Source organism: Macaca mulatta, chromosome 16, assembly GCF_049350105.2.
Source record: "Macaca mulatta isolate MMU2019108-1 chromosome 16, T2T-MMU8v2.0, whole genome shotgun sequence".
Classification (NCBI taxonomy): Eukaryota; Metazoa; Chordata; class Mammalia; order Primates; family Cercopithecidae; genus Macaca; species Macaca mulatta.
Genome location: NC_133421.1, coordinates 11,435,367 through 11,462,705, shown reverse-complemented (window position 1 = coordinate 11,462,705; position 27,339 = coordinate 11,435,367). Strand labels below are relative to the sequence as shown.

The 27,339-nt window shown below is 49.8% G+C and overlaps 1 protein-coding gene across 11 annotated transcripts in view; it reads left to right on the top strand.

Annotated features, from left to right (window-relative positions):
* Positions 1-27,339, top strand: part of GAS7 (growth arrest specific 7) — a 289,491-nt gene that overhangs the window by 249,471 nt on the left and 12,681 nt on the right. For all 11 annotated transcript variants that reach the window (XM_028836013.2, XM_028836014.2, XM_028836015.2 and 8 more), the window contains 6 exons: positions 3,298-3,387; positions 7,003-7,118; positions 10,102-10,176; positions 16,025-16,103; positions 23,886-24,014; positions 25,089-25,212. In XM_028836013.2, the coding sequence (XP_028691846.1) occupies positions 3,298-3,387; positions 7,003-7,118; positions 10,102-10,176; positions 16,025-16,103; positions 23,886-24,014; positions 25,089-25,212 (613 nt within the window). The remainder of the gene's footprint in view (positions 1-3,297; positions 3,388-7,002; positions 7,119-10,101; positions 10,177-16,024; positions 16,104-23,885; positions 24,015-25,088; positions 25,213-27,339) is intronic.

Genomic DNA, 27,339 nt, shown 5'->3' with positions numbered 1-27,339 from the left:
GCATGCACCACCATGCCTGGCTAGTTTTGTTTTTTATTTTTTGTAGAGACAAGGTCGTGCTATTTTGCCCAGGCTGGTCTCGAACTCCTGAGCTCAAGCGATCTGCCCACCTTGGCCTCCCAAAATGTTGGGATTGCAGATGTGAGCCACCATGCCCTGGCCAGGAATCTTACATGGATAATGTTGTATTCTTAGAAGTTAGACATTTTGTAAAGAAGAAAGAGGCCCAGCACAGTGGCTCACGCCTGTAATCCCAGCACTTTGGGAGGCCCAGAAGGGCGGATCACTTGGGGTCAGGAGTTTGAGACCAGCCTGGCCAACGTGGTGAAATCCTGTCTCTACTGAAAATACAAAAACTGGCCAGGTGTGGTGGCGCACACCTGTAATCCCAGCTACTCAAGAGAGGCTGAGGCAGGAGAATCACTTGAGCCAGGGAAGCAGAGGTTGCAGTGAGCCAAGATCGTGCTGCTGCACTCCAGCCTAGTGACAGAGCTAGACTCTGTCTCAAAAAAATAAATAAATAAAAGAAAAGGAGAAAGAGAAGAAGGGATTATCCTTGGCAGAATTTGGTGCAGCCCTGTCATCTCCAGGATTCTCCATGTCATTCCTGCCCCTGATCCTTCTGCTGAGTCGTGTTTCCCTCTAGGTTGGTGGGGACCTCAGCCTTTGCCTTAACCACGTGTCAGGATCTGGGAGGAGTAGGCTCCTTCTGTTGCCGGGGACTTCTCCCCAGACTGCGACTGAGATCTGTGCGCTGGCAGCTGGGGAGGGGGTGTGGGCTAGATTTACTTCTAACCACCCAGGAGCTTCCCAAACCAGAGGTTACAACTGGAGGTCCATGGGCCCGACTTGGCTGGCAGAAGAGTTTGTTGGGCTTACATGGTTTTATTGTTTAGATTATTATGGTTTTTAACCTTGAATTAATTGCCAACACTTAGAAATGGAGACACTTTGCATAGAAATCCCCATTTTCAGCTTCCCTGGAGTCATCACGTAATCTGTCAGCACTGCACTCCTCAGAAACGCTTGACAACAGTTGGCAAAAGCTGAACAGAATCTGCCCCTTGGACGCATCTCTGTAGCCTCCGACCCCTGCCCAAAGTAGAAGCTGTCCGCCCTCCTATCCCAGCTGCAGTTTCTGTGACACTTGGGCACCTCACTGGCTTGCACGCCCCGCCCAGCTTTGGAGTTTGTGTCCTGGGCCCAAAACCTCAGGGCGGGATCATTTTTTAATGTGTGACATTTTCCACTTCAGCAGGTGCTTGGGCTGCAAGGAGGGAGTAAAGACTTATAAGGCTCAGGCCTTGTTCCCACAGAGGAAGCAAATTAGCCCACGTCCTAGGAGAGGTGGGAATCTGGGGCCTGAAGCCACCTCCACACAGTGGGGAAAAACCAGGGAGCATTGTGGATGTGCTTGGGCAGAAAAGTCTGAGACGACCCAGAAGTTTCTGTACTTCACTCTCCTTAGCTAGGGCCAGCCTTACACGGGCAGCACAGATTATAATTTTTTTTTTTTTTTTTTTTGAGACAGAGTCTCGCTCTGTCACCCAGGCTGGAGTGCAGTGGCGCAGTCCCAGCTCACTGCAACCTCCACCTCGTGGGTTTAAGCAATTTTCCTGCCTCAGCTTCCTGAGTAGCTGTGATCACAGGCGCCCACCACCACGCCTGGCTAATTTTTGTATTTTTAGTAGAGAAGGGGTTTCACCATGTTGGTCAGGCTGGTCTCGAACTCCTGACCTCATGATCTGCCTGCCTCGGCCTCCCAAAGTGCTGGGATTACAGGTGTGAGCCGCCGTGCCCGGCCCCCCAGATTATAATTTTGAAGCTGTATTTGTTTGTATGATACATATCATGACATAACATTTGCAAGGTAACCTCTCCCCCTGACCCTCACCCACACAGTTCCTATCCTTGGAAGCAAATGATGTTACCTGTTGCCAGAAGTATTCGATACGCAAATAACCAAATGTGTATTATACAGGTGACCCTTGAACAACATAGGGGCTAGGGGTGCTCCCTCTCCACCCATAGTCCAAAACTGACATATAACTTTGGACTCCTCCAGAACTTAACTCCTAATAGCCTCTTGTTGAGTGGAAACCTCACTGACATGAACACATATTTTGCATATTTATGTGTATTATACACTGTATCCTTACAGTAAACTAGAGAAAATAAAATGTTAAGACAATTATAAAGAAGAAAAAGGTAATTACTGTTCTTTAGATGGAAGTGGATCATCCTCAAGGTCTTCATCCTCAACATCTTCACATTCAATGGGCAAAGGAGGAGTAGGAAGAGGAGGGACTGGTCTTGTCTCGGGTCACAGAGGCAGGAGAGAAAATATACGTATAAGTGAACCCCTGCACTTCAAACCTGTGTTGTTCAAGGGTCCACTGTATATCTCTTCCTTCTTAAAAAGGAACTGTAATACTCTTTGCTTGCCTTTTTTTTCTTACCTTCACCTAACCGAATATACTGGCACACTTTTCTTATTAAAAAAAATTTTTTTTTTTTGAGAGAGAGTTTCGCTCATACAATGGCATGATCTCAGCTCATTGCAAAGCTAGAGAGCACTGGTGCCATCTCGGCTCACTGCAACCTCTGCCTCCTGGGTCCAAGTGGTTCTCCTCCCTCAGCCTCCCGACTAGCTGGGATTACAGGCATGCACCACCATGCCCAGCTAATTTTGTATTTTTAGCAGAGATGGGGTTTCTCCATGTTGGTCAGTCTGGTTTCAAACTCTCGACCTCAGGTGATCCGCCCGCCTCGGCCTCCCAAAGTGCTGGGATTACAGGCGTGAGCCACCGCGCCCGGCCACTTTTCTAATTAAATTTAAGAACTTTATTACTGCGTCCTTTCTGATTTCCATAGATGTCTGTCTCATACTTTGTTTAACCATTCCCCTGCTGATGGACATTGGAGTTGTTTTCCGGCCTTTAACTGCCGTAAATAGTGCTGTCGTGAAAAAGCGTGTATGGACATCACCGCCCCCATGCAACTGTATCTGTAGGATAGACTCTTGTGCAATTGCTGGGTCAAAGGCACTGGATGTTTGCAATTTTGATCCTAGTAAACTGCCCTCTGGAGAGGTGGTACTGGTTCACAGCCCGTCTGGGTTGGTGGTGAGCACCTGTTGCCCCTCATATGAAGTGCTGGCCCCTAGAGCACGGGAAGATCCCTGTGCATGTTCTGTCAATATGGAGGCTGCTGTAGTGCCATGTCCCCCGGGAGCAAAGCCTTCCTCACTATTCCAGTCTCCAGCAGAGTCATTCTTTCTTGTTCTGTGCCCTACAGATAAACTGTGTGACGTTCCCTCACCCAGACACGATGCCGGAACAGCAGCTGCTGAAACCGACCGAGTGGAGCTACTGCGACTACTTCTGGGTAAGCAGTGCCTCAGTTTCCCCCACAGCATGACCCCGATGACTGAGAGTGGACCCCTAGGATGGGTAGGAGGGACCTGGATCTCATAGTGGAGGGGCCTTTCTCATTGGAGCCTGAAGGGCTGGGGTTCAATTTTACACCCGAGACAGGAACTTGGGATCCTCTTGGAGTCCAGCTCATTCTCTAAATCTCAGGGATTCAGCAGGACTTTTGTTCACATTACAGACACTTCAACCAGAATGTAGGTAAGCGGAGGGCCATTTTCTCCAATGCTCAGTGAAGGCAGGAGACTAGAATCCGCCTCAATAAATGAACGTGGGCTCCAGACCTGCTTGTCACTTACGTGAGTGACGTTGGACAAGGGCTTGACCTCCTCGGGCCTCACTGTACTCATCAGAATTGTGAGGCGGTGGGGGCACAGGATCTTCAGAGAGCTCCAGCTTGGATAATCCTATAGTTCTGAAACTTTTGCAGATCACTTAGCGAACACAGAGTTTTGGTTTTGCAAGATTCAAGAAAGTTCTGTGGGTGGATGGTGGCGATGGTGGCACAGCCATGTGAATGTACTTCCTGCCACTGAACTGTATTCTTAAAAATGGCTAAAATGGTCAGTTGCATGCTAGGTGTATTTTTTTTTTCCACAATAAATAAATTTTTAGAAATGCAGGGTCCTGTACTTCTGAACATTCTGGGAATGGTCCTGGGCCATTTGCATGTGAAAGTCATCGTGACTTTCAAAATTAGATCACCCCTTTCTGGAATCAGTTAGTAGGGATGGTCATACAACCCTGTGAATATATTAAAAACCACTAAATTGTACACTTCAAAAAAACAAGTGTCCAAAGACCCCAAGGAACAATAACTAAGTAAAAACTTGTTTTCACCACTGTGCAGAATGGATTTTTTGAGACAGAGTCTCACTCTGTCTCACCCAGGCTGGAGTGCAGTGGTGCGATCTTGGCTCACTGCAGCCTCCATCTCCTGGGTTCAAGCGATTCTCCTGTCTCAGCCTCCTGAGTAGCTGGGTACAGGTGTGTGCCACCACACCAAGCTGTTGTTGTTGTTGTTTTTTTTTTTTTAAGTAGAGACAGGGTTTCACCATGTTGGCCATGCTGGTCTCAAGCTCCTGGCGTCAGGCGATCCACCCGCCTTGGCCTCCCAAAGTGTTGGGATTACAGGTGTGAGCCACTGCGCCCAGCCGGATTATCTACACTTTTTAGATTTGCTAACCGAATACTAGAAAAAAGGTGCTTTTTTCTTTCTACGAAATCACTTGTACCTTAGAAGATACACAGAGATCCCTGTTGCCTCCACCTCTCACCAAGGCACAATTTCTGTAGCTCCAGCGGTGCTACATTCGGGGTAGAGATCTGTGCCTAGGTTGAGGAAACAGTATAAAGGGGCTTATCTTTGGCACCAGACAGACCTGGGCAGGTGAGCTCAGAGGCAGGGGAAGCAAGCATCAGAGTGTGCAAGATTTTCTAGGCCCCAATAAGTGAGTTTTACTCTGCTTGTGGAAGGAGGATGTTAGAAGGTCTTAAGCAGCAATATGATGTGATTTGATTCATAGACGTTGTCCAGGCAGGGGTGGGAAGTTGACAGGTGACCGGAAGAGACCAGGAAAGATGGTAATGGCGGCAGAGGAGGGAGAGATGTACCTGGGTTTGGAAACATCATCTCTCAAGAGAGGTGCAGTAAATGGAGGGTTCAAGGAGAGAGTGTTTTGAGCCCCGGAAATGGGTATCCTGGGAGCCTGGAGGTCAACGTGTGGGGTCTCAAGCCTTGGAAAGTTGGCAGGAATGTCTGATGCTGCCTGCTGCCAGCAGCATCCGGAGAGTGACACTTGTGAGTTCTTTTCTTAACTCAAGCTCTCTGGGGACTCTGATACTTAATCTGCAATCCACTTATCCCCCTGACCATCAAGGCCTTTTCCACGAATAGAAATTTCTGTCTCCTGACACAGTCGTTGAAGGCTGTTTCTTCTGGCTGGTTTTCCCGAGCATGCATGGATAGCTCGGCACATCCATCCTAGAAGGGAGGCAGATTGGAGCTCAGTATTTGGGTAATTTTCCTTCTGCTTTGTCATCAAGATGTAGCATTCGTAGGGTGAAGCGCAGCGATCTTCAGTGGACATTGCTTTTAAACTGCAAGACCAGCCCGACTGTGACCCCATAGGGTGGTGGTCTCCCTGTCATCAGGGATGTTAGCAGTGTGACCAGAGGGCTTTGAGTTATGGCACCCGAGGGAGAGGTCCCACACTGGGGGAACTGGGAAGGTGTCCATAACATCCTTCACCTACTTGTGATGGTAAATGGGGTTCCCTGCAGGCATCAGCAGCCCCTTTTCTTTCCCCTCTCCTAAAATGTCTGATCTGGATGGGATCTGAGAGATGCAACCCACTCCTATTTCAAGGGGGTGATCTGTGGGGATACTGCCTAGGATTGGACACCCTGTGGCTGGACACTGTTTTCACCAATGCACCTCTCTGTCTGGGATATCAAAGACCTGTTCTGAACACCCTCCATTAACTATCAAAGTGTTTGACCCTGGGTTGCTGATAGGGAAAAGCTGTAAAGGGGAGGACACTTTCAGGCATGCTGATGGCTAGTGCCTGGAATGGCCCTGGGAACTGGTGCCACGGCCGTGCGGGCAGATGTGTGGGTGAATCTCAGGCGGGGGAATGGCAGGAAAGGGGCATTCAGGTATGCTTGAAGAAATGCAGGTAATACAAAATAAAATAAAACATTTAATTTTGAAATTTTAAGAATATTTGTTTGCAAAATTAATAGGGTCCTAAGTATTTATTTCGTTGACTTGCCCATCCTCCACAAGTTTGGACTTCTATTTAAAAGTAACTAATAACAGATACCATGTATTGGGTACATAATATGTGCACAGCAATGTGCTCAGCTGTATACATATGTCATTTACCCTGAAGTGACCCTTTGAAGGTAGGGCTGTTACTTCCTCAGTTTTGCAGATGAAAAAACTAAGGCCTGGAGTGAGTGAAGAACTTGGCCAAGGTCACCCAGCCGGTATTTCAGGGCAGCCTGTCCTGTGCTCTCCTCCGGCCTCCCTTCGATCCACTTTCTCCCTGTGATTGATTTTTCTCTCCTGTGATCTTTTATGAATGTGTGTTTAGAGGGTGTCACTGCCCTACCAGTATAAGAAGCTGATAGAAGACAAGATGGCTTAAGGCTGGGGGCACCTGCTCCTGAGCTCACACATAGTCCAGCTGGGAGTCAGGATGCCAAGATTCGCCGAGGGCCAAGCCAGGCTTTGCAGCCACCTGGTTGGAAGTCGTAGGCCGTTAGGCATCACAGCCGGCGCTCTTGGACACTTGCCCTTCTTCCTCTCAGTTCCCAGGTTGGGAGAGTTAAGGGGCTTGGATGTGGGGATACAGCAACTGTAAGAGCCTGAGCATCAGAAAGCACTGTTGGGAGACGGGGCACCAGGAGAGACGTCCGAGTTAGGGCAGCAGAGACGGCTGCTCCCGTGTCTTGTGCTGGGCTGGGGTTGCCAGACACATCTGGGAGCTGTCCTCTCTTTTCGCCATTCTCCCTGGCTGCAGACGCAGACTTGCCCTAAACTCTTGTGCTTCTGCTTCCTTTGTAGGCTGATAAGAAGGACCCCCAAGGCAACGGCACTGTGGCTGGGTTTGAACTACTGCTCCAGAAACAGCTGAAGGGCAAACAAATGCAGAAGGAAATGTCAGAATTCATCCGGGAAAGGTGAAGCCTGGGCCCCTCCCAGCCCTGGGGCCTGGCACCAGTGTTCCCCGGGGGCCCCGTGGCCAGGGGGCGACAGCACAGGACTCAGCACTGCACACTCAGCATTGGGCTGGTTAGCACCAGGTGGCAAACTCATGGCCCCTGGGACGGATCTGGTCAGCAGATGTGTAGCTTTGGCCGATACAATGTTTTTAAATATTTGAACCGACACAAAAAAATGGGTAGATTTCATATTAAAATCTGGATATTTTGCACACCTTGAAAGAGCAGAAGCGTTGGCAGGATTGCCTCCACATCCCTCACGCGACAATTGGCCGGAGCTGAGTAGCAGCTACTCTTGTAGAGGGGGTGTTTGTGTTCCCATTTTGCCACAGTCTCCACCACTCCGTACTGTATTCTCCCGCAGACTTCTTCACTCCTTTACTTATGTACCTGGCCGTCATTTGAAGCACTGCCCTTTACCATAACCAATGGGGGGGGAAGTTACAGTTCAATTCATCGTTAGCCAAAACCTGTGTTCCAGGGCAGGAGATGTAGAGCCCTCCTCCTACCCCATCCCTGCCTCAGGATTGTAACAGTGTTTTGTCTAAAGAGCTTGGGAACCCAGATGAAGAAACGATAAACTTAGCCCAATGGAAATGGAGAAATCTACAAAGAGAAAGAGAAGTTCCTTCTCTCTCTCTCTCTCTCTCTCTCTATCTCTCTCTCTCTCTCTATATATATATATCTCTCTCTCTCTCTCTCTCTCTCTCTCTCTGTCTCTCTCTCTCTCTCTGTCTCTCTCCCCCCAAGTTCTGAGGTCCTGTTCAGCATACACTCACATACCCACACACCTGCACATACCCACCTGTCACGCATGTGCACACACACAACACTTTCCATCTGGAGTTGGAAATATTTATAGCAAATTGCAATATCTTTTACAAATATTTATTTATTTTTTCTTTATGAGACGGAGTGTTGCTCTGTCACCCAGGCTGGAGTACTGTGGCATAATCTTGGCTCACTGCAACCTCCATCTCCGAGGTTCAAGCAATTCTCCTGTCTCAGCCTCTGGAGTAGCTGGGATTACAGGCGTGCACCACCACGCCCAGCTAATGTTTTGTCTTTTTAGTAGGGACGGGGTTTCACCATGTTGGCCAGGCTGGTCTCGGTACTCCTGAGCTCAGGTGATCCGCCCGCCTCAGCCTCCCAAAGTGCTGGGATTAACAGGTGTGAGCCACTGCGCCCAACCAAAAATTTTCCTTTTTAATTATAACAGCAATAATCAAGTCATAATGCTTTGGCGTTTTGAAGCACCCCTTTCCCTTAGAGGGCCTATTTTCAGATGAGATCGGATGTGTTCAGGGTGGTCTGGGTGTAGACAGAGGGCCTATTTTCAATTTGTATTATCAGATCCTTATTTTATGACCCATTAAACTGGTGGGAAATGGAGAGGTTGCACGGCTTGGGTTTGAGAAGACAATGGTATAAAACAGGCAAATAGGAACTGACTGCAAAAGTCAAAGCTTGAACACGCTTGTGGTTTATATTTCCATAACAACGTCTTGTTAGCAAATAAATGGAAACTGCCATTTCAGGACATTCTGGGCTTCCTAGAGAAAACGCATACACCGGCCACCTTGGGATCTTGGGAAGGCCTTTTAGTGCCAGGAGAGGTGAGAGCTGAGGCTCAGAGTTGGGAGCTTCCCTGGCTCGAGGACAGGTGCTGGCTGGTTTGCTGGGGTCTTGGTTTCGGGAAGTGGGGCAGAAGTGGAGGTGACGCACGCTTTGGTCCTGGAGGTGAGACACAGGAGCGTCGTGTGTCTGGTGCATGTGGTCGGCATTGAGGAGCCGGGAGTGTGGCATGGATAGATCTCCCTTCTAGAGATCTCTCTTGGCCACAGTCTGGGGTTGAAGGTAGGGGGATGGAGAGGAAGTGACAGAGGCAGATCAGTTGGAATGAGACTCAGGAGGACCTAGAGACCAGTTGAAGGTGGAGGTGAGAGAAAAGCAGTGCAAGAAGGAACGAGATTGTGAGTCTCCTGATGCCAAGTCATGCAATTATTATTACTCGGAATGCTGCGGCCAGACTTTGTCCACTGCCCTCTCTCCATCATCGTACTCTTTGGGTGCCAGGTGCTTGAGTGGCTGGGAAGCAAATGCTGTGGTCCCAGCACCTCTGGAGCTTTTCTGTTCACTGTGTGATGGACCAGGGGCTCTCTGAATCCTGGGCTCTGGCCAGCTCTGGTTGGCATAAGCATAGCTGCTCTGTCTCCCACTGTGGCCCAGAGGACCACTTAGGTGGCGAACAGTACCTCTGACAACATGCTTCACACGACGTGGCAGATAATACAGGACACCCCCTGGGGAGTTGCCTTGCAAATGTGTCAAAGGCCTGCCTGCCGGAAGCTACATGCAACGCTACTTTCCTCTCCAGGGAAATAGAATCTACCTGCAGCCCTGGGCACTGCCAGGTTTCCATGGAAATACTTGCACCCAGCAGGCTTGACAATCAGAGGCCCTGGGGGTGTGAGACAGTAGGGAGATCTTCTGTTCTGCTGCTGAGGGCCCGAGGCCACCTGGGAGTTCTGGGGCTGGAAGGGAGAGGGGACAGCCCTGGGTATTATTGCTGGTAGTCTATCACGAGTTGCAAGCATTCATTCCTTCCTTCCTTCATTTATTCATTCAGGGGTCTTGTTTCCTGTTCTGTGCTAGGAACTATGTAAACGCCAGCTCTCGTCTTCACAGCTCTAGGAGACAGGAGAAAATATCCTACTTTGCAGATGAGGAGGTGGAGGTCCAGATAGTTTTGTTCATTCGTTTATCCAACAAGTACTTATTAAGCACCTACTGCATGTCAGGTGGACAGACAAGAGCCATGCAGTCTCAGAGCTTGTGGTCTAGTGAGTTCCTTTCCACGGCGGAGGTGTGCAGGGCAGCAGGGCAGATCCACCGTCTGGCACTGGAGAGCTGATGTGGGTTGGGTTTTCTGTCTTTGCAGGATAAAGATTGAAGAAGACTATGCGAAGAACTTAGCGAAGCTCTCTCAGAACTCCTTGGCTTCTCAGGAGGAAGGGTGAGTGGGTAGGAGAGAGGTGGGAGTGGGGAGGATGGGGGGTCACTGAGGAAGGGGGATCAGCCAGTCATCACTGATCACTGGCATGGCCCCAGTTTGGATGGAGAGCTCTCCATAGGCCTGGCTGAAGGTGGGCACTCGTGACTCAGGTGGGTGCTCATGACTTAAGGTGTGTGCCCGTGGCCCAAGCAGGGCACCCATGACTCAAGGTATGGGTGTCCACACTCAAAAGGGCACTTCCGGCCAGGCGCGGTGGCTCACGCCCGTTATCCCAGCAATTCGGGTGGATCACAAGGTCAGGAGTTCGAGACCAGCCTGGCCCACATGGTGAAACCCCCTCTCTACTAAAAATACAAGAATTAGCCGGGTGTGGTGGCGGGTGCCTGTAGTCCCAGCTACTTGGGAGGCTGAGGCAGGAGAATGGCGTGAACCGGGGAGGTGGAGCTTGCAGTGAGCCGAGATCGCGCCACTGCATTCCAACCTGGGCGACAGAGCAAGGCTCTGTCTCAAAAAAAAAAAAAAAAAAAAAAAAGACACTTCCACATTGTCTTCTCTTTAGTGACCAAGGGCCATGTTCCAGATGTTGCAGTATGTCAGAATCCCCTCTGGTCTGACCCCTGCTAGCTGAGCAGTAGCTTCTAGATGCCCACTCGAGCTCCCCTTTCTCTAGGGACAGGCTGGAAGGAAGCTGGGTATGAGAGGTATGAGAGGGTGTTGTACCTGGCCCCTTTGTCTGGAGCTCTCTCCTGTGGGCTTGAGGCACAGGCTCCCTTCCCACTAATGCTGTGACCGTTGAGTGGGACCTGGGCTGGGAGAGGCTTAACCCAACCCTCCCAGCCACAGAAGGATTCCTAGTGGGTAAAAAAGTCTCAGCCCTCATGCACCCCTGGGGGAAATGGAATATGGTGCAACCACTGTGGAAAACAATCTGATTGTTCCTCAAAAAGCTAAGCATAGAATTACCATATGACCCAGCAATTCCATTCCTAGGTTTATACCCAAAAGAATTGAGTACAGGCACTCAAACTAATACATCTATACACATGTACAGAGCAGCAATATTCATAACAGCCAAAAGGTGAAAACAACCCACGTTCCACCCAGCGATGAGAGGATAAACAAATGGTGGTGTATGCACAATGGATATCCACGGATAGACGATGGAATATTATTTCCCCATGAAAAGGAATGGAACACTAATACATGCTAGTGTGTGGATGAGCCTCGAAATCATTCTGCTAAGTTACAGGAGCCGGGCACAAAAGGTCTCATAGTGTATGATTCCATTTATGTAAAATGTCCAGAACAGGCAAACCCATGGAAACAGAAAGTGGATTGTCATTTGCTTGCGAGGGTCTGAAGGAGGAGGGGAATGGGTTGTGACTGCTTAGGGGCTACCGGGTTTCCTTTTGGGGTATGTGTTCATCTGGTTGGGCTGCCACAACAAGATGTCCCAGACTGAGGGGCTGAAACTACAGAATTTATTTTCTCATGGCTCTGGAGGCTGGGAAGTCCAAGATCAAGGTGCCAGCAGGGTTGGTGCCTGGTGAGGACTCTCCCACTGGGTTGCAGATGGCAGCCTTCTTATTATGTGTTCATGCAGCCTTTCCTTGGTGTGTACTCAGAGAGAGCTCTGTGATGTCTATTTTTTTTTTTTTTTTTTTTTTGAGACAGAGTCTTGCTCTGTTGCCCAGGCTGGAGTAGCCTGATATCAGCTCACTGCAACCTCCACCTCCCAAGTAGCTGGGACCACAGGCATGTGCCACGATACCTGGCTAATTTTTTGTATCTTTAGTAGAGACGGGGTTCCACCATGTTGGTCAGGCTGGTCTAGAACTCCTGACCTCAGGCAGTGCACCAGCTTCGGCCTCCCAAAGTGCTGGAATTGCAGTGTGAGCCACCGCGCCTGGCCAATGTCTATTTTTATAAGGACACTAATCCTATCAGATCAGGACTGCACCCTTATGACCTCATTTAACCTTAATTACTTCCTTAGAGGCCCCATTGCCAAATGCAGCCACATTGTGGGTTAGGGTTTTAACCTAAGACTTTTGGCAGGACATAAACCTTTAGTCCATACTAGCATGACAAAAATGTTTTGGAACTAGATAGAGGTGGTAGTTGCACTCACAAAATGGGCATTTGATTCGGTCTTGTCCTCAATGCGCCTGAATTGTTCACTTTTAAACGGTTAATTTTATGTTATATGAATTTGACCTCAGTAAAAACACAAAGACTCTCAGGAGGTTAGAGCTGAAAAGGTCCTTAGAGGTCCTCTCTCTTCCAACCTCCTTCTGGTGCTGGTCTGTGTTTGAATTCCTCCTCCAAGGGGGAGTGAACCCCCGAGGAAGGAAGACGTTCTATTGTGGGACGGCTGTGGTTGTCAGCGAGCCGTGATGTTCAACCAGTCCAAATCTGCCTTCATGGCTTGAAATCCTTCAGGGGACTGAGATTTTGCCAGCCCAAATGTGGCTTTGATTAAGCCCTCCACATGGGTTGGATGTGCAGCCAGGCAGCCTCCTTGGAATGGTTCTCACCCTCCCCGCCAGCCACAGACCACAGGGCAGCCCAGCAAGACCAGCGTCCCTTCCACAGATGTAAATGAGGTTAGTTCATTCCTGGCCTCCTCCTGCTCCATGCACGGGGCCTGAGATGGGGCAGGAAGGCGGCACATAGAGGAGCAGCTCTTGCTGCCTGGGAAGGGGCTTTCCTAAGTATCCCCGTGCCCTGCAACCACTGTGCTGCTCCGGAGTCTTCCGGCTTCCACCTCTCCGGCCTGGGCTGCTGCCAAGGACACTGTGTCCTGGCCAACACGCACAGCATATGCTCCTCACCCGAGCAGTCCAGCTCCGTGAGTCAGGCCCACGCTGACATACTGTACACACATGCACGGACAAACAGAGACAAACACAGCACAAACTCACATACATGCATCAGGGCCACTGCTCCATAGATGTACACATTACTTCTCACCCTGCATGCCCACATAGCAGCCCCATGCACACAGTCCTGTAGCAGGCACTGGAGCATGAACACATGAGCCCCCTACATACAGCGTGCAACGACACTGATTTACATTTACACACAGCTTTGGACATTTAACCCCATCTCCTTGAAGACTTTCAAAGCAAAGCAGGAGTCTAGAAATTTGGAGCAGTCAAGGAAGATGCTTCTCAGGAAGGCTGGAGTGGCTTTTGCAATTCAACTTCTGTCCAAATTAGATTTCACAGGACATGTACACATTGGTAAATAAGCGGAATTCGGCTGTTTGTTCTGCCTTTAGTTTTTCTCTCCTGTGTGGAAAGGAAATGGGATTTTGGTTTTCCTAGTGGGCGATCATGAAAACAACATGCATTTTGACTTGGCGTGCCTCAAACTATATGTTGGAACAGAGGTGCATCTCAGATTTTGTTTTGTTTTTCATTAACTGTTTATTAGATGAAAAATCTCTTTTCGAATGAATTTGTAAGTAGCATTTTAATAAATGGTGACATGACTCCAGAGAGTCTGGAATATTGGAGAGCAGGGAGGCATTCACCAAGGATGCACTGGCTCAGAGGGGCCCATCTGAATGTCTGGAGAGATGTCCTCCCACTTAGCAGGGTGTGGCCTGGAGGTAGAGCTGAGAACGTTGTGTTGGTGGAAAACCATGGTTCTTCCTTGCCTCCCAGTTGCCCAGAGATGACATTCTCAGGCCACCATGGCTGTCCCTGGGCCATTTACCTGCCATGTGCTCTGCTGACAGTAGACTGACAGCTCTGTGGAAAGACACATGTGCTCATACAAAGCCTGGGCACTGCCCAGGGCCTTTTTGACTCTGTGACTCTTGTTCGTACCTCCTGCTGGCTGCTGTGGGTGGCTCAGCTGCAGGGGCAAACCCCTCGCACCTCCCTTTAATCCAATTCCCACTCCTCCCAGGACAGCCTCCATATGCTTCGAATAGTGTTGGCTTTCACCCTAGAGCTAGGAGGCATCTTGAGATAATTTGTGTGTATGGCGTGAGGTAGGGCCAAGATTCCTTTTCCTCCTATGGATGTACAGTTGTCTCTGCACCATTTGTTAAAAAGATCATCTGTTTTCCCCCATGGAAACACCTTAACCTCTTTGCTGCAGTCAATCGGCCCTAGCTGTATAACTCTGTGTTCTGCTCCGCTGATCTGTGTAACTGCCAGGACTGCTCCCGCCACCTCTGGACCTCCTACCCACCTGTTGAATCAGGTGGGGCACCCAAGCCACCCAGAGGGTGTGGAGTACCCCAGCACAGCTTCCTGGAGCTCAGGCCCTTCAGGCAGAGACAATTGTCAACAGCTTGGATTGCCCCGTTTCATACTCCAACGCTTCTCTGGTGGCTTCCCCTGCCAGGATCACTGAGGGGACCTTTCTTTGCTGCTGGACTCCTAGATAAAATCAGGCAGTCATTTCCCATAAACACCCACCTCGGCCTGAGCCAGCACCACCCACACACAGGCCTGGCCAGTCATCAGAGGGATCTGCTGTGCTCTGCTGGGCAATTCTTTGCTACTGGCTGCTCTGCTCTAGACCCAGAAGCCTCACCACATGCTGTCTTTTAATCAGCTTTTGCCACTCGACTTTAATGAATTCTCTGGGGGGGAGTGGCTTTTGGATGATATTAAGTCAACAGAACATTCAGCCTGGATTTACTGGCTGTGTTGAAGAGGCTGGGAGCAAGAAAGCAGGGGTATCATTTGGAAGGGTCATGGGGTTAAAGAGCTCCAAATCATAGAGAATGTAGCCTGGGGCCTGCATTGGCAAGTCTTAGGGACTTCAGGCGATTTCTTCTACATGAAGCCCCTCCTTGGAGTGGAGACGTGATGCCGCTAAGAGGACTTGGCCCTTCTCTAGTAAGCTGTGGGCCACATCAGGGCTCACAGCTAGAGAAGCAGTGCTAGAGGAGACCCTGCTTCCGAGGATGGCAATGGGAGCCTTCTCTGCCCTGTGGCTGCATCTAGGTCACTAGACCCACACAGTCCATCTTTGCCCCTTCTGGGAGCCAGGCAGCTGGGGTTTTTTCCATAAGCAGGGCTGCATGGTACCTTCTGTTTGAAAAGAGCTTCTCTGGCTGGGCACGGTGGTTCATGCCTGTAATCCCAGCACTTTGGGAGGCCGAGGCTCACCTGAGGAGTTCAAGACCAGCCTGGCCAACATGGCAAAACCCTGTCTCTACTAAAAATACAAAAATTAGCCAGACATGGTGGCGCACTCCTGTAATCCCAGCTACTCGGGAGGCTGAGGCAGGAGAATCGTTTGAACCCAGGAGGCAGAGGTTGCAGTGAGCCAAGATCGCGCCATTGCACTCCTACCTAGGTGACAGGGCAAGACTCTGTCTCAAGGAACAAACAAACAAACTAAAAGAGCTTGTCCCTGGAATAGAATCTGTTTCCTTCCTTGATTGATTAGCAGATGCTTGCATCCCTCATCGGCAAACCAGGGAGGGGTGATGTGAAAGCTCTGGGGACAGTGACGGCCCAGGGGTCAAGGCCTTCACTGCAACTGAGGCTTTGGAATGTCCCCATACCTGCTTCCTGTACCTTCCTGGGTCCTTGAGAGCCTCTGGATTTCTAGGAATCCCCCCACCACTCGGCTGTGTGCCACAGTCTGTTTCCTTAGCTTGCAGAGGTAAGGTGAGCTCACTTGGACCTTGGTGGCTCATCCGACCCTGTGAGTTGAAACGTGATGCTCGTGTCTGGTTTCTGCCCAGCCTCTGCCTCATCCACATCCACATTCTCAGCTGTCATATACCTCCCCGAGACCTGGGGTGGAGCCCCACCGTCCCACTTCAGGAAGGGCTTTGGCTTCTGACCTGAGTCTCATGGTCTTTTTGTTGCAGTTCCTTGGGCGAGGCGTGGGCCCAGGTGAAGAAGAGCCTGGCGGACGAAGCAGAAGTTCACCTCAAGTTCTCTGCCAAGGTAACCCCTCCGTGCAGCTGCTCTCCTTTGGTCTTACACACTGGGGGACTGAAAAATAGTTAACAACGGTCTCTCCAGTTGGCCCTGTTTGCCATTTTCCCTGGTGTAAATTTCAAAGTATCCACATGAAGTCACGGAATACGGAGTTGGGAAGAGATGCCCAGTGGCTCACCATGAAGTGGTGCTTTTATACGGATACAGTAGCACAAACGACCATCAATATCCACCAGGAGCATGGAAAATAGTAAAGTGTAGTTAGGAGGTGGTAAGTGCTGGGTATTTATTGCCTTGGTTTTTTATTTTTTGTTATTTTTAAAAAGACAAGGTCTCACTCTGTTGCCCAGGCTGGAGTACAGTGACATGATCATAGCTCACTGCAGCCTCAGCTTCGTGGGCTCAAACGATCCTCCCACCTCAGCCTCCCAAGTAGCTGGGACAACAGGTGCATGCAGCCACGCCTGGGTGATTGTTTATTTCTTTGTAGAGATGGTATCTCACTGTTTTCCCCAGGCTGGTCTCGAACTCCTGGCTTCAAGCAGTCTTCCTGCCTCTAACCCCCAAAATGCTGGAATCACAGACATGAGCCACTATACCTGGCCTATTGCCTTTGTTTTTAATATAATTAATTCAGTTATAAGTTTATATCATTTCCTTTTGATAATGGCTGTGTTTAACAACCAGCAAACAGAATTCCTGAAAATTTAACATTCGGCTCTTGGGAGCCATTGGGAGCAGGCCTTAGCACACCCCCCAGTTTCTCAGGGCAGCCCCTGAGTGATGAAGCCCTGCTTTCTTTTTGCCTGGCTTTCAGAGGGATGGTGTAGCATATCCTGTCTCTTCCTAGTGTCAGGAAATACTAGGTTATGTCAAAGGGAGAATTTCTTTTTTTTTTAATTTGTGGTGGTTGCAAAATTTCAGAACAAGTAAAGAGTCCTTCCTTCCTTCCTTCCTTCCTTCCTTCCTCCCTTCCTTCCTCCCTTCCTCCCTTCCTCCCTTCCTTCCTCCCTTCCTTCCTCCCTTCCTCCCTTCCTTCCTCCCTTCCTCCCTTCCTTCCTCCCTTCCTCCCTCCCTTCCTCCCTTCCTTCCTCCTTCCTTCCGTCCCTTCCTTCTCTCCTTCCTTCCTCCCTCCCTCTTTCCCTTCCTTCTTTCGTTCCTTCCTTTCTTCCTTCTTCCTTTCCTTCCTCCTTTCCTTCCTCCTCTCCTTCCTCCTTTCCTTCCTTCTTTCATCCCTCCCTCATCCCTCCCTCATCCCTCCCTCCCTTCCTTCCCGCCCTGCTTCCCTCCCTGCCTTCCCTCCTTTCCTCTCCCCCTCCCCTCCTTTCCTCTCCCCCTCCCCTCCCCTCCCCTCTCCTCTCCCCTCCCCTCTCCTCCCCTCTCCTCTCCCCTCCCCTCTCCTCTCCCCTCCCCTCTCCTCTCCTCAGTCTCACTCTGTCACCGAGGCTGGAGTGCAATGGCACGATCTCAGCTCACTGCAACCTCTGCCTCCTAGGTTCTCCTGCCTCAGCCTCCCGAGTAGCTAGGACTACAGGTGCCCACCACCACGCCTGGCTAATTTTTTGTATTTTTAGTAGAGATGGGGTTTTACCATGTTAGCCAGGCTGGTCTTGAACTCCTGACCTCGTGATCCACCCTCCTCGGCCTCCCAGAATGCTGGGATTACAGGCGTGAGCCACCACACCTGGCTGTAAGGGTCCCTCTTTCATTTAGTTCTGAAGATACTAGCGCCAGGACTCAAGCGCAGGGTATTGCTGTCCTATTCCTATCCTCAGGGCTCAGGATGGTGCCTTGCACATAGTAGATGCTTAATAAATATTTTCTTATTGAGTCATGAGTGAACGGAGCCCTCTGACTATCTCCGCTCCACCCCCAGTCTTTTCAGGTCTCCTTTCTCTCAAGATTTCTTCATGTTTCCAAGTGACTCTCCGCTCCCCACTTCCTGGCACATGTCTCCAGGTTTTCTCCCTGACTCTCAGCTAATTTTTAGATGAAAAATAAACTAAATATCTCAGTGAAATAATCCACTCTAAAGTGTGCGTGACTGGTGGGGCTACCCATTAACAGTCTTGCCTCTTAAAGAAAGAGGGGCCGGGTGTGGTGACTCACGCCGGTAATCCTAGCACTTTGGGAGGCCAGGGCGGGTGGATCACAAGGTCAAGAGACTGAGACCATCCTGGCCAACGTGGTGAAACCCCATCTCTACTAAAAAAAAAAAAAATACAAAAGTCAGCTGGGCTTTGTGACGCACGCCTGTAGTCCCAGCTACTTGGGAGGCTGAGGCAGGAGAATCTCTTGAACCCTGGAGGCGGAAGTTGCAGTGAGCCAAGTTCATGCCACTGCACTCCAGCGTGGTGACAAAGTGAGACTCTGTCTCAAAAAAAAAAAAAAAAAAAAAAAGAGGGACCTCTCAGAGTGCACCATCCCAGTGACCCTGGCCTCCTTTCTCATCCCTCTGCCCTCTCATCATCACTAGTCGGACACAGCAGGGTAAACTGCCTAAACTCTGAGTCTCCCTTCTTTAAACGCATCCTTGATCATTTGAAGGTAGCATCCCTCAGAGATGGTTGCTGCTTCCTGGGGCTTCCACGTTCAGCACTCACTGGTCGTGTCTCTTTCCTCGTGCCATTCCCACTGCAATTGCAGTTCCCTGCTTTGGGATCCCATATGACGTACCCCAGGATGGTAATCGGCACGCAGAAGGCAGAATGAGTGACTCAGATGACTGAGACACGTGAGAGGACTTTCTAAGGAGCTGGGTGGGAAGAGGGAACAGAGCTGCTACAGCTCCCCGTGGCTTAGTGTGCCCCAAGATTGAGTTGATACCCAGATGTGAGTGACAATTCCCAGCTAGTGAAGGCACGCTAACTAACCTCACTACTCCAAGCGCTTCACAAGAAAATGGCTACTCAAGTCCTGGCAGAGAAGGGAACTCCATGAAAGGGTCTTTTTCCTGCGTGGCATCCAAAACAGCAAGTTATTTTTCAGCGGCAGATCATGAGTAGCTTTCCCCCCAAGGCCTCCCTTCTCCTGTCAGAGCCCCCAGCAGCTCCATTCTCTGCTGTGGTGGAAACTTCCATTGACTGGCAAGATGCCTGGGCGGGCTGCCATTGTGATGGGGTGGGGCTGGGAGCCAGAGCTGTGAGCTTTGGAAAGGTCACCTGCTGGGTGCCCGGGAATCTTGGTGGCATTTACTCCCCATCAGCAGGACCCCTGATTCTTGATTGTTTAGAGTACTCAACAGGTGGTAAAACCCTCTCCGACGGGGTAGTGGTGACGTAAGCGGTGTGGATGGCTGTGTGCAGGATTTAACTCATTGCCGTCAACCACCGTGCGAGATGGCATCCCCATTTCACAGTGAGAAGAGGTGGGGTGAGATCACAGCCCATGGTCACACAGCCAGGTGGGCTCAGTCACAGAGCAAGCAAAGGAGAGGACTGAGCAAATGAGAGACTTGGTCCCCAGAGCTTTTCTTCCAGCAACACCCCCTCTTTGGCAGACCAATGGCATTGAAAACACATCGTCTTCCTGAACGTCTGCCCTTCCAGGGGTTGCCAATGGGCTGGTGCAGACTGGCCCCGGACAACCAAATGCTCAGAGCATTTTTAAGTTAGTGTTCAGGACACAGGGAGGACCTCACCCTTCAGCCGACGGGAAGCTCATGAAGACCCGTCATGCAAAACAGACTTTGCTACAAGAAGCTCTCAGCTGCTTCCAGCCTGTCGGTCAGTGTTGGTGGCCTCAGGCGATCATCGCAGCAGCCTAGTGGTTTTACGGAGATTCCTTGAGAAGAAAGTGCCTCCAAGGGTTTATTTGACTGCCATGAATAATATAGCTCCATATGCTGAAGATCCTTTTTAACGTCTGCTCCAAAAGACTTACTGAAATTTTGCTCCGAATGCTCCGTGTCAGGGGTAAAAGCTCTTTAAGAAATGCAGGCCGGGCGCGCTGGCTCAAGCCTGTAATCCCAGCACTTCGGGAGGCCGTGACGGGCGGATCACGAGGTCAGGAGATCGAGACCATCCTGGCTAACCCCGTGAAACCCCGTCTCTACTAAAACATACAAAAGACTAGCCGGGCGAGGTGGCGGGCGCCTCTACTCCCAGCTACTCGGGAGGCTGAGGCAGGAGAATGGCGTAAACCCGGGAGGCGGAGCTTGCAGTGAGCTGAGATCCGGCCACTGCACTCCAGCCTGGACGACAGAGAGAGACTCCGTCTCAAAAAAGAAAAAAAAAAAAAGAAATGCAATTTTGTTACAGCAATTTTTCTGGTTTTTCTGGTCCACTAGCTCAAGCCATTGCTAACAGCAACAGGTTACTAAAGAAATCAGAGTGCTGTATACAAAGGAAGTTACACCTGGCTCCTACTGAAAAAGGGAGAATAGCAGAATTCCTTCTGCTGGTAGAAAATCTCATGCAGTAGAGGCTGTGCGTTCCATCAGAAGATTTAGGGGACAGGAGTGAGGAGACATAAGTTGTATCTCAGTGCTGTCACTAACTAGGCTCTGTGACCTTGGGCAAGTCACTTAACTTGCCTGGGGTTTTATTTCTTCACATACAAAATGAAGAGAATTCAGACCACATCAGTCTCTTTACACTTATTTGACAGTGTCTTAGCAATGATGCATTTTACATGGGTGTTCGGAACCCATCTGTAGGTATCCACTCCGGTATCTGCACACAAGACATTGACACACATCTGCAGCTGAAACAAATGTTTGATGAAACAGTATTTATCCTCCTACTTAAAATGTATTTTCTGTTCAAGTCTGGTCTGTTCTCACCAAAAAAGCTGGTCCCGGCCCATTAAATCGATTTCATAACTCTCGGCCGCACACCGTCTGACAAATATCAGACTAGACAGTGTCTGAAATTCCTACCAACTTGGAATTTCTCTTATTCTCTTCTGATGTGTGAGATGAAAAGGAAGCAGAGAGAGCGAGAGTGTTGGAAAGAAAAACTGATGGGCCCATGACAGGCCGGCCTGTCTGCAAGGACATCCTTCCAGGAAGGACTTCTGACTCCTGGTTCAACAGAGATGCTTAAGAGTTAAGAATGAGTACTAAAGATACCAGCCTAACCATTTTAAAGGGAAAAAAATTATGTCTTTAAAAAGGACTTAATATCGGCCGGGCGCAGTGGCTCATGCCTGTAATCCCAGCACTTTGGGAGGCCGAGGCGGGCGGATCACGAGGTCAGGAGAGCAAGACCACCCTGGCTACGACGGCGAAACCCCATCTCTACTAAAAATGCAAAAAAAAAAAAATTAGTCGGGCATGGTGGCGGGTGCCTGTAATCCCAGCTACTCGGGAGCCTGAGGCAGGAGAACTGCTTGAATCTGGGAGGCGGAGCTTGCAGTGAGCCGAGATTGCGCCATTGCCCTCCAGCCTGGGTGACAGAGCGACACTCCGTCTCAAAAAAAAAAAAAAAAAAAAAAAACTTGATGTCTGTAGAGAGATGGAGATTCTGGGCATCCTCATCTATGGAATCAAATCACTTGTGATAGCAGCGTCGCGTTTCCACAATGTCATTTGAATTTGGGAAAAGCTTCTTGGTATATTGGCAGGTCCATGGGCTTTTCCCCAGACCACAGAACCTGGGGCTGGGGTCCAGGAAACCTTAATGTTGAAAACTCTTCCTGGTCATTCCTGGACATACTAAAGTCTGAAAATCACTTGCTTTCCACGTCCTTAGAGACCCCAGAGTTTCTGAGTCAGCAGGCTGAGCTGACTCTCCCAGATTCCCGGAGTCGTACAGCTCTTCCTACTCAGCAAATGCCAAACCTATGTACATGGGAAGGGGGTTTATTTATTCTCATAAGCTCTCAAGATGTTTGTAACATCCTGCAAACTGCCACCAGATGGGGATGTTTTCCTATGCAAGGAAGGTTCCAGGGGCTCAAAAAAATAGTAGGACATATTTACAACTAACACGAGGAGGAGAGAGGTGTTTGGATGGCCAGTTCTCTGTGAGTCTTTGAAGGCCATCCAGCGACAAAGCTGTCGTCTTGTCACCCAGGGGATTGGGCTCTGAAGAGTTTGTCATTCTCTCTACAAATACAGAAGGGGCGCCCACCCTGCACCAGCCCAGGTCAGACACTGGGCACAGCTGTGGTCAAGCTAGATGAGGCCCCTGCCCGCTTGGCGCTCCCAGCCCCGTGTAAGTCAGTTACTTAGAATAAGGACACCTACGTCCTGTCGGTCTCCAGAGAAAAGGATATTGTACAGCCAAAAACCTGGCAAGGAGGGGGAGGAGAGAAGTCACAGAACCCTCGTTGGGATATCATCTGTCCAGGGAAGTTGAGCTGCGCCCCCTAGAGACACCTCTGAGACAGGTGGAGGTGGATTGGTGGTGGTGGAGTGGGCATAGGTTGAAGAGAGTTGCCTGATTCCAGGCAGTGGGGTGGGAGGGATGCACAGGGCTAGGGTGCCACCTGGCTTTGACCGCAGCAGGTCCCGTTGATCTGTTTTCTTATGAAATAAATGTTACGCTCACAACCAAAAATAACAAATTTTAAGAAGTTCTTTTAAAGGGGGGTGGGGCGGGAAAGAGGGAAGGAATAAAAGAGAAGAAAAAAGCTTAAAACCCTGATGTCACCCAGCTCTTCTGGCAGCATAAACCCTTTACTCTGGCCCCTGGGATACAGGGCGGTTCCCTTTGGTGGGAACCTGTGTGCCTGTGCCCCAGGCAGCCCAGCAAGCTGAGAATGACTCCATGAACGCAGTGTGGAAGAGTTGCCACTGTGTTTCCAGCGGGCCTTGAGGAGTTCCCACCATCAGTTCCTCGAGGTTTGGAGCCTGTCTAGCTCATCTTTGTATTCTCGGCACCTGCCGTGGAGTAGATGTTGGATAAACAGGACTGACCTGAGACCTCTAATTGAATGGCATTCATTCGACTGTTCTCTACTGGAGCTGCATACCCCAGTCACTGTGCTAAGTGCTTGGAGACACAGACGCTGATGTGGTTTCTGTCCCCAGAAGGCTCTCAATTTGGAAAATAAGGGAGACAGACACAAGAACAAAGCCGTGCAGGAAGCTGTGGGATAAAATAAGTGTGTGAGGTCATTATTATTATTTTATTATTATTTTGAGACCGTGTCTTACTCTGTCACCCAGGCTGGAGTGCAACAGCACGATCTCGGCTCCCTGCAACCTCCCAGGTTCAAGTGATTCTCCTGCCTCAGCCTCCCAAGTAGCTGGGATTACAGGTGCCCACCACCATGCCCAGATAATTATTTTATTTTACTTTATTTTTTGTATATTTAGTAGAGATGGGGTTTTACCATGTTGGCCAGGCTGGTCTCGAACTCCTGACCTCAGGTGATCCACCTGCCTCGACCTCCCAAAGTGCTGGGATTACAGGCATGAGCCACCATGCCCGGCCCATTGATTATTAACTTGATTTAGCCATTCCACAATGTATACATATTTCAAAACAGCATATTATAAACCATAAATATAGGCAGTAAAAAATTCTAAAACTAAAATGTAAAAGCTGCAGAAGCCAGAAGAAAGGAGTTAACAGACGGGGAAATCAGAAGGCGCTAGTTGCTAACCAGTTATCCTATAGACGTGTGCTGGGGCCTCCTGAGCTAAGGTGACCTGCATAAACTGAGACCTGATAGGCAGCCACGTGTCAGGGCGTGTCTCTCACCTTCCTGCCAGGTCGCTGCCCCAGACTCATCCTCACCTGCCTGGGGAAATGGGGGCGCCCTTCCCACCCCTCCTGCCTGCACTGGCTTACAGCTGACACCCTGGGTCCTGAGTGTGCTTCTCCACTCTCCCAACAGCTTCACAGCGAGGTGGAGAAGCCCCTGATGAACTTCCGTGAGAACTTCAAGAAAGACATGAAAAAGTGCGACCACCACATTGCCGACCTTCGCAAGCAGCTCGCCAGCCGCTATGCCTCGGTGGAGAAGGTGAGAAGCCCAGGACGCTGGGCCGGGGCAGGCGCGTCAGGGGCAGGCGCGTCAGGGGCTGCCTGGAAGGTGGGGGGGACTGGGAAGCCAGCAGTGGCGCCATATGCCAAGGCGGAGTCTTTGTCCCCAGGTAGGGGAATAGGGGGATGTCCAAACCTCGTGCCCATACCTGAGCACTCCACCCATCCAAGGGCAGATGGAGCTGCCTCCCCGTGGTGCTCAAATGCTCGAATGCTTGAATGACCACCCAGAGGGCCAGGGGTGTGAGGAGAGGCTGCAGCAGCAGTGGGTGGTCGAGGGACTGTAGGCGACCAATTAAACCTCGAGACTGGCAATGCTGGTGCTGGTTCACGTGGGGGCCCATGTTTAAGCCTCACTGAGCAGAGTCCTCCTGACTCAGTCATCCGGTTTCTGCTCTCCTTCCTGCTCAGGGACGATGCAGAGTCCTGGGTGGTCTCGCCTCCAGGGAGCTGATGTTCAGCCTTAGAGGGAAGACAGTGTGCCCCAGAGACTGATTCCTAGCCCCGGTGCCTTAGAGAGGAGAAGGGGGCTCAAAATACTGGGACACCCTGGACCCAGTCAGCTGCCGCCACCCAAGGGCCACAGAGATGCCAGTGGTGGCCTGGAGGAAAGGCAGTAGAGTGAGGGGAATGAGAGGGTCAAGGCGTGTCCAGCTCCGGAACGGGAGGGCTGGTGCTACATCCTATGAAGTACTGCAGGGGGGTGACACAGGTGGCCTTTGTGGTCCCTTCCAGGCACAGGGGATGTGATTTTAGGACTGCCTAGGTCCCCAGTCTGTATACAGGCTCCATCAGGGGAAACAAACGTGATTTGAGAGATTGATGTAGGCTAAGCCCCAATGTCACTGGAAGAGGCAAGGATGAAAAGGGCTAGGGTGTAGCCTCTACCTAGCTGGGTGGCGCCACTCTGGCTGCTGGGCCTCTCTGGGCCACTGTGGCATCATCCACACAAACAAGGGATAAAAGGGCTCTAAAGGGAAGCTAGGCTGCGTGGCCCAGGAGGCCCACTGGCTCCAAGCTTTACGAGCAACTTCTCTGTGTCCTTGGATCCCAGGCCCGGAAAGCCCTCACAGAGCGGCAGAGAGACCTGGAGATGAAGACCCAGCAGCTGGAGATCAAGCTGAGCAACAAGACAGAGGAGGACATCAAGAAGGCGCGGAGGAAGTCCACACAGGCTGGTGAGTGCCGGGCACCCTCCCGGCCTGCTCAGTGCGCCCAGAAGGAGAGGGCATGGGGCTAGGAGATGGGGTGACCAGGGAGGGTGCATCTCTCCTTTGCAAGACTGCAGTGGGGAAATGACTTCCCTTGTTTCCCAGGAGGTACGCCCTCTTCTCTCCTCTCTGACCCACACCCAGAGATCTCAAAGGAAGAGACTTTGGGCATCAGAGGAAGGAGACAGGCCGGGCTAGTTCTGGGACGTGGTAGAGGCTGGACTTCTCACTCTCTCCCTGATCATGGCTTTTTAATTTTTTTTACTTATTTATTTTTTTTTTTTTTTTGCCCAAGCCCCAGATCTCTGACCAGGAGGTGGACAAACTCCTTCACGCGCTGACAGCTCAGGGCCCTGTCCCTGTTCAGAGCCCACAGAAGCGCACAGCCCACCCAAGCTGCCCACCTCCCCAGGAAGCAATGCTCTCAAGGTTCACCTATGGGGATGGGCTCCTGCCCTGGGAACAGAGGCTGACAATTTGTTTAAAGAAATAACCAGATTTCAGTCTCCTGGAAGGAGTCTCCCAATGAATTGGTTTCTGCTTCCACCTAGTGGTAAAAGTTAGCTAATACACAGAGGAAGAGAAGGCCTGGTAGAAACCAGTGAAAACCTCAGTAACTAGGAAGCCACGTTTTACTGCACGAGAGGACACACATGTTACCTCTGGAATGAGAATGTGTCCCATAGTGTTAGAGTTTGGTCTAACACTATTCACCTCAATTTCTGGTGAACCTGTTACAATCCTTCATTATAGAAGAAAGCATTCACCTTACATAAGGTAGGATAGAAATAGGTAAATAAAAAAATAATGTAATAGAAGGATAACATTTTTTATACAGATCTTATAGTGCACAATAGTAAATTACTGGATCCATAAATAGAAGGCACAATATATTTATTGGTAGAGAGAAGGGGGGCACATAAGGGGAAGAGATCTGTTTAAATTATTAAGTTATTAAAAAGATAAATTGTAGGCCAGGTGCAGTGACTAACACCTGTAATCCCAGCAATTTGAGAAGCAGAGGCAAGAGGATCAGTTGAGCCCAGGAGTTCGAGACCAGCCTGGGCAACATAGTACCTCATACCTCATCTGTACAAAAAAAAAAAATTGAAACCATTACCTAGGCATGGTGGTGCATGCTTGTAGTCTCAGCCACTCCGGAGGCTAAGGTGGAGGATGGCTTGAACCCGGGAGGTTAAGGCTGCAGTGAGCTATGATCACACCATTGCATGCCGGCCTGGGTGACAGAGAGAGACTCCACCTCAAAAAAAATGATATTGCAAAAACAGTATTGGTACATGGCAAAATATTTTAAGCAGCAGACAAGAATATAAAATGCTATTCACAGAAATAATCACCATCTCTTCCTAGTGTTTTGATTTTTAAATATTTAAATTTATATAAATTTGATGATACAGTCTGTCTTCTGAACTTCTTGGAAATACCTCTCTTTCATTTCTATAAATCTTTTTGCCCTTCCATTCATGCATATCAAACTTTTTAATGGCTGGCCAGTGTCCAATTGTATGGTTGTACCCAAATTTATTTCATCCTTCCCTTAATTGAGGTTTAGGACTCTCAGACTGTTTCAGAGTGCTTGCCAGCCAGTGCAGCTGTTGTTATTTGTACCTGCATCTTTGTGTGTGCCTAAGACCAGATCTGCATATAGAGAGAATATAGATGCTGAGTCAAAGGGTATTATTCATCTTGATGGATATTTCCAAATTGCTTTCCAGAGAGAGCACCCATCAACAGCATCTATGAATAATGCCTGTTCTCTAAATGCTTATCAACATTGTGTGTCACCAAGATTTGAAATCGTTAGTGAGAGAGGAAAATGATATTTTGTTTTTAATTTGCTTTTCTCCATAACCCCGGTTGAGTATGTAAAATGTATATATAAATCATTTTGTACTTTCTGTGAACTGACTAACTTATATCCTTTATATCCTTTCCCCATTGACCATAGATTCTTTATCTATCAGGGAGATGAACCATTTGTCTTTTTTTTTTTTTTTTTTTTTTTTTTGAGACAGAGTTTCACCCAGTGGCGCAATCTCGGCTCACTGCAAGCTCCGCCTCCCGGGTTCACGC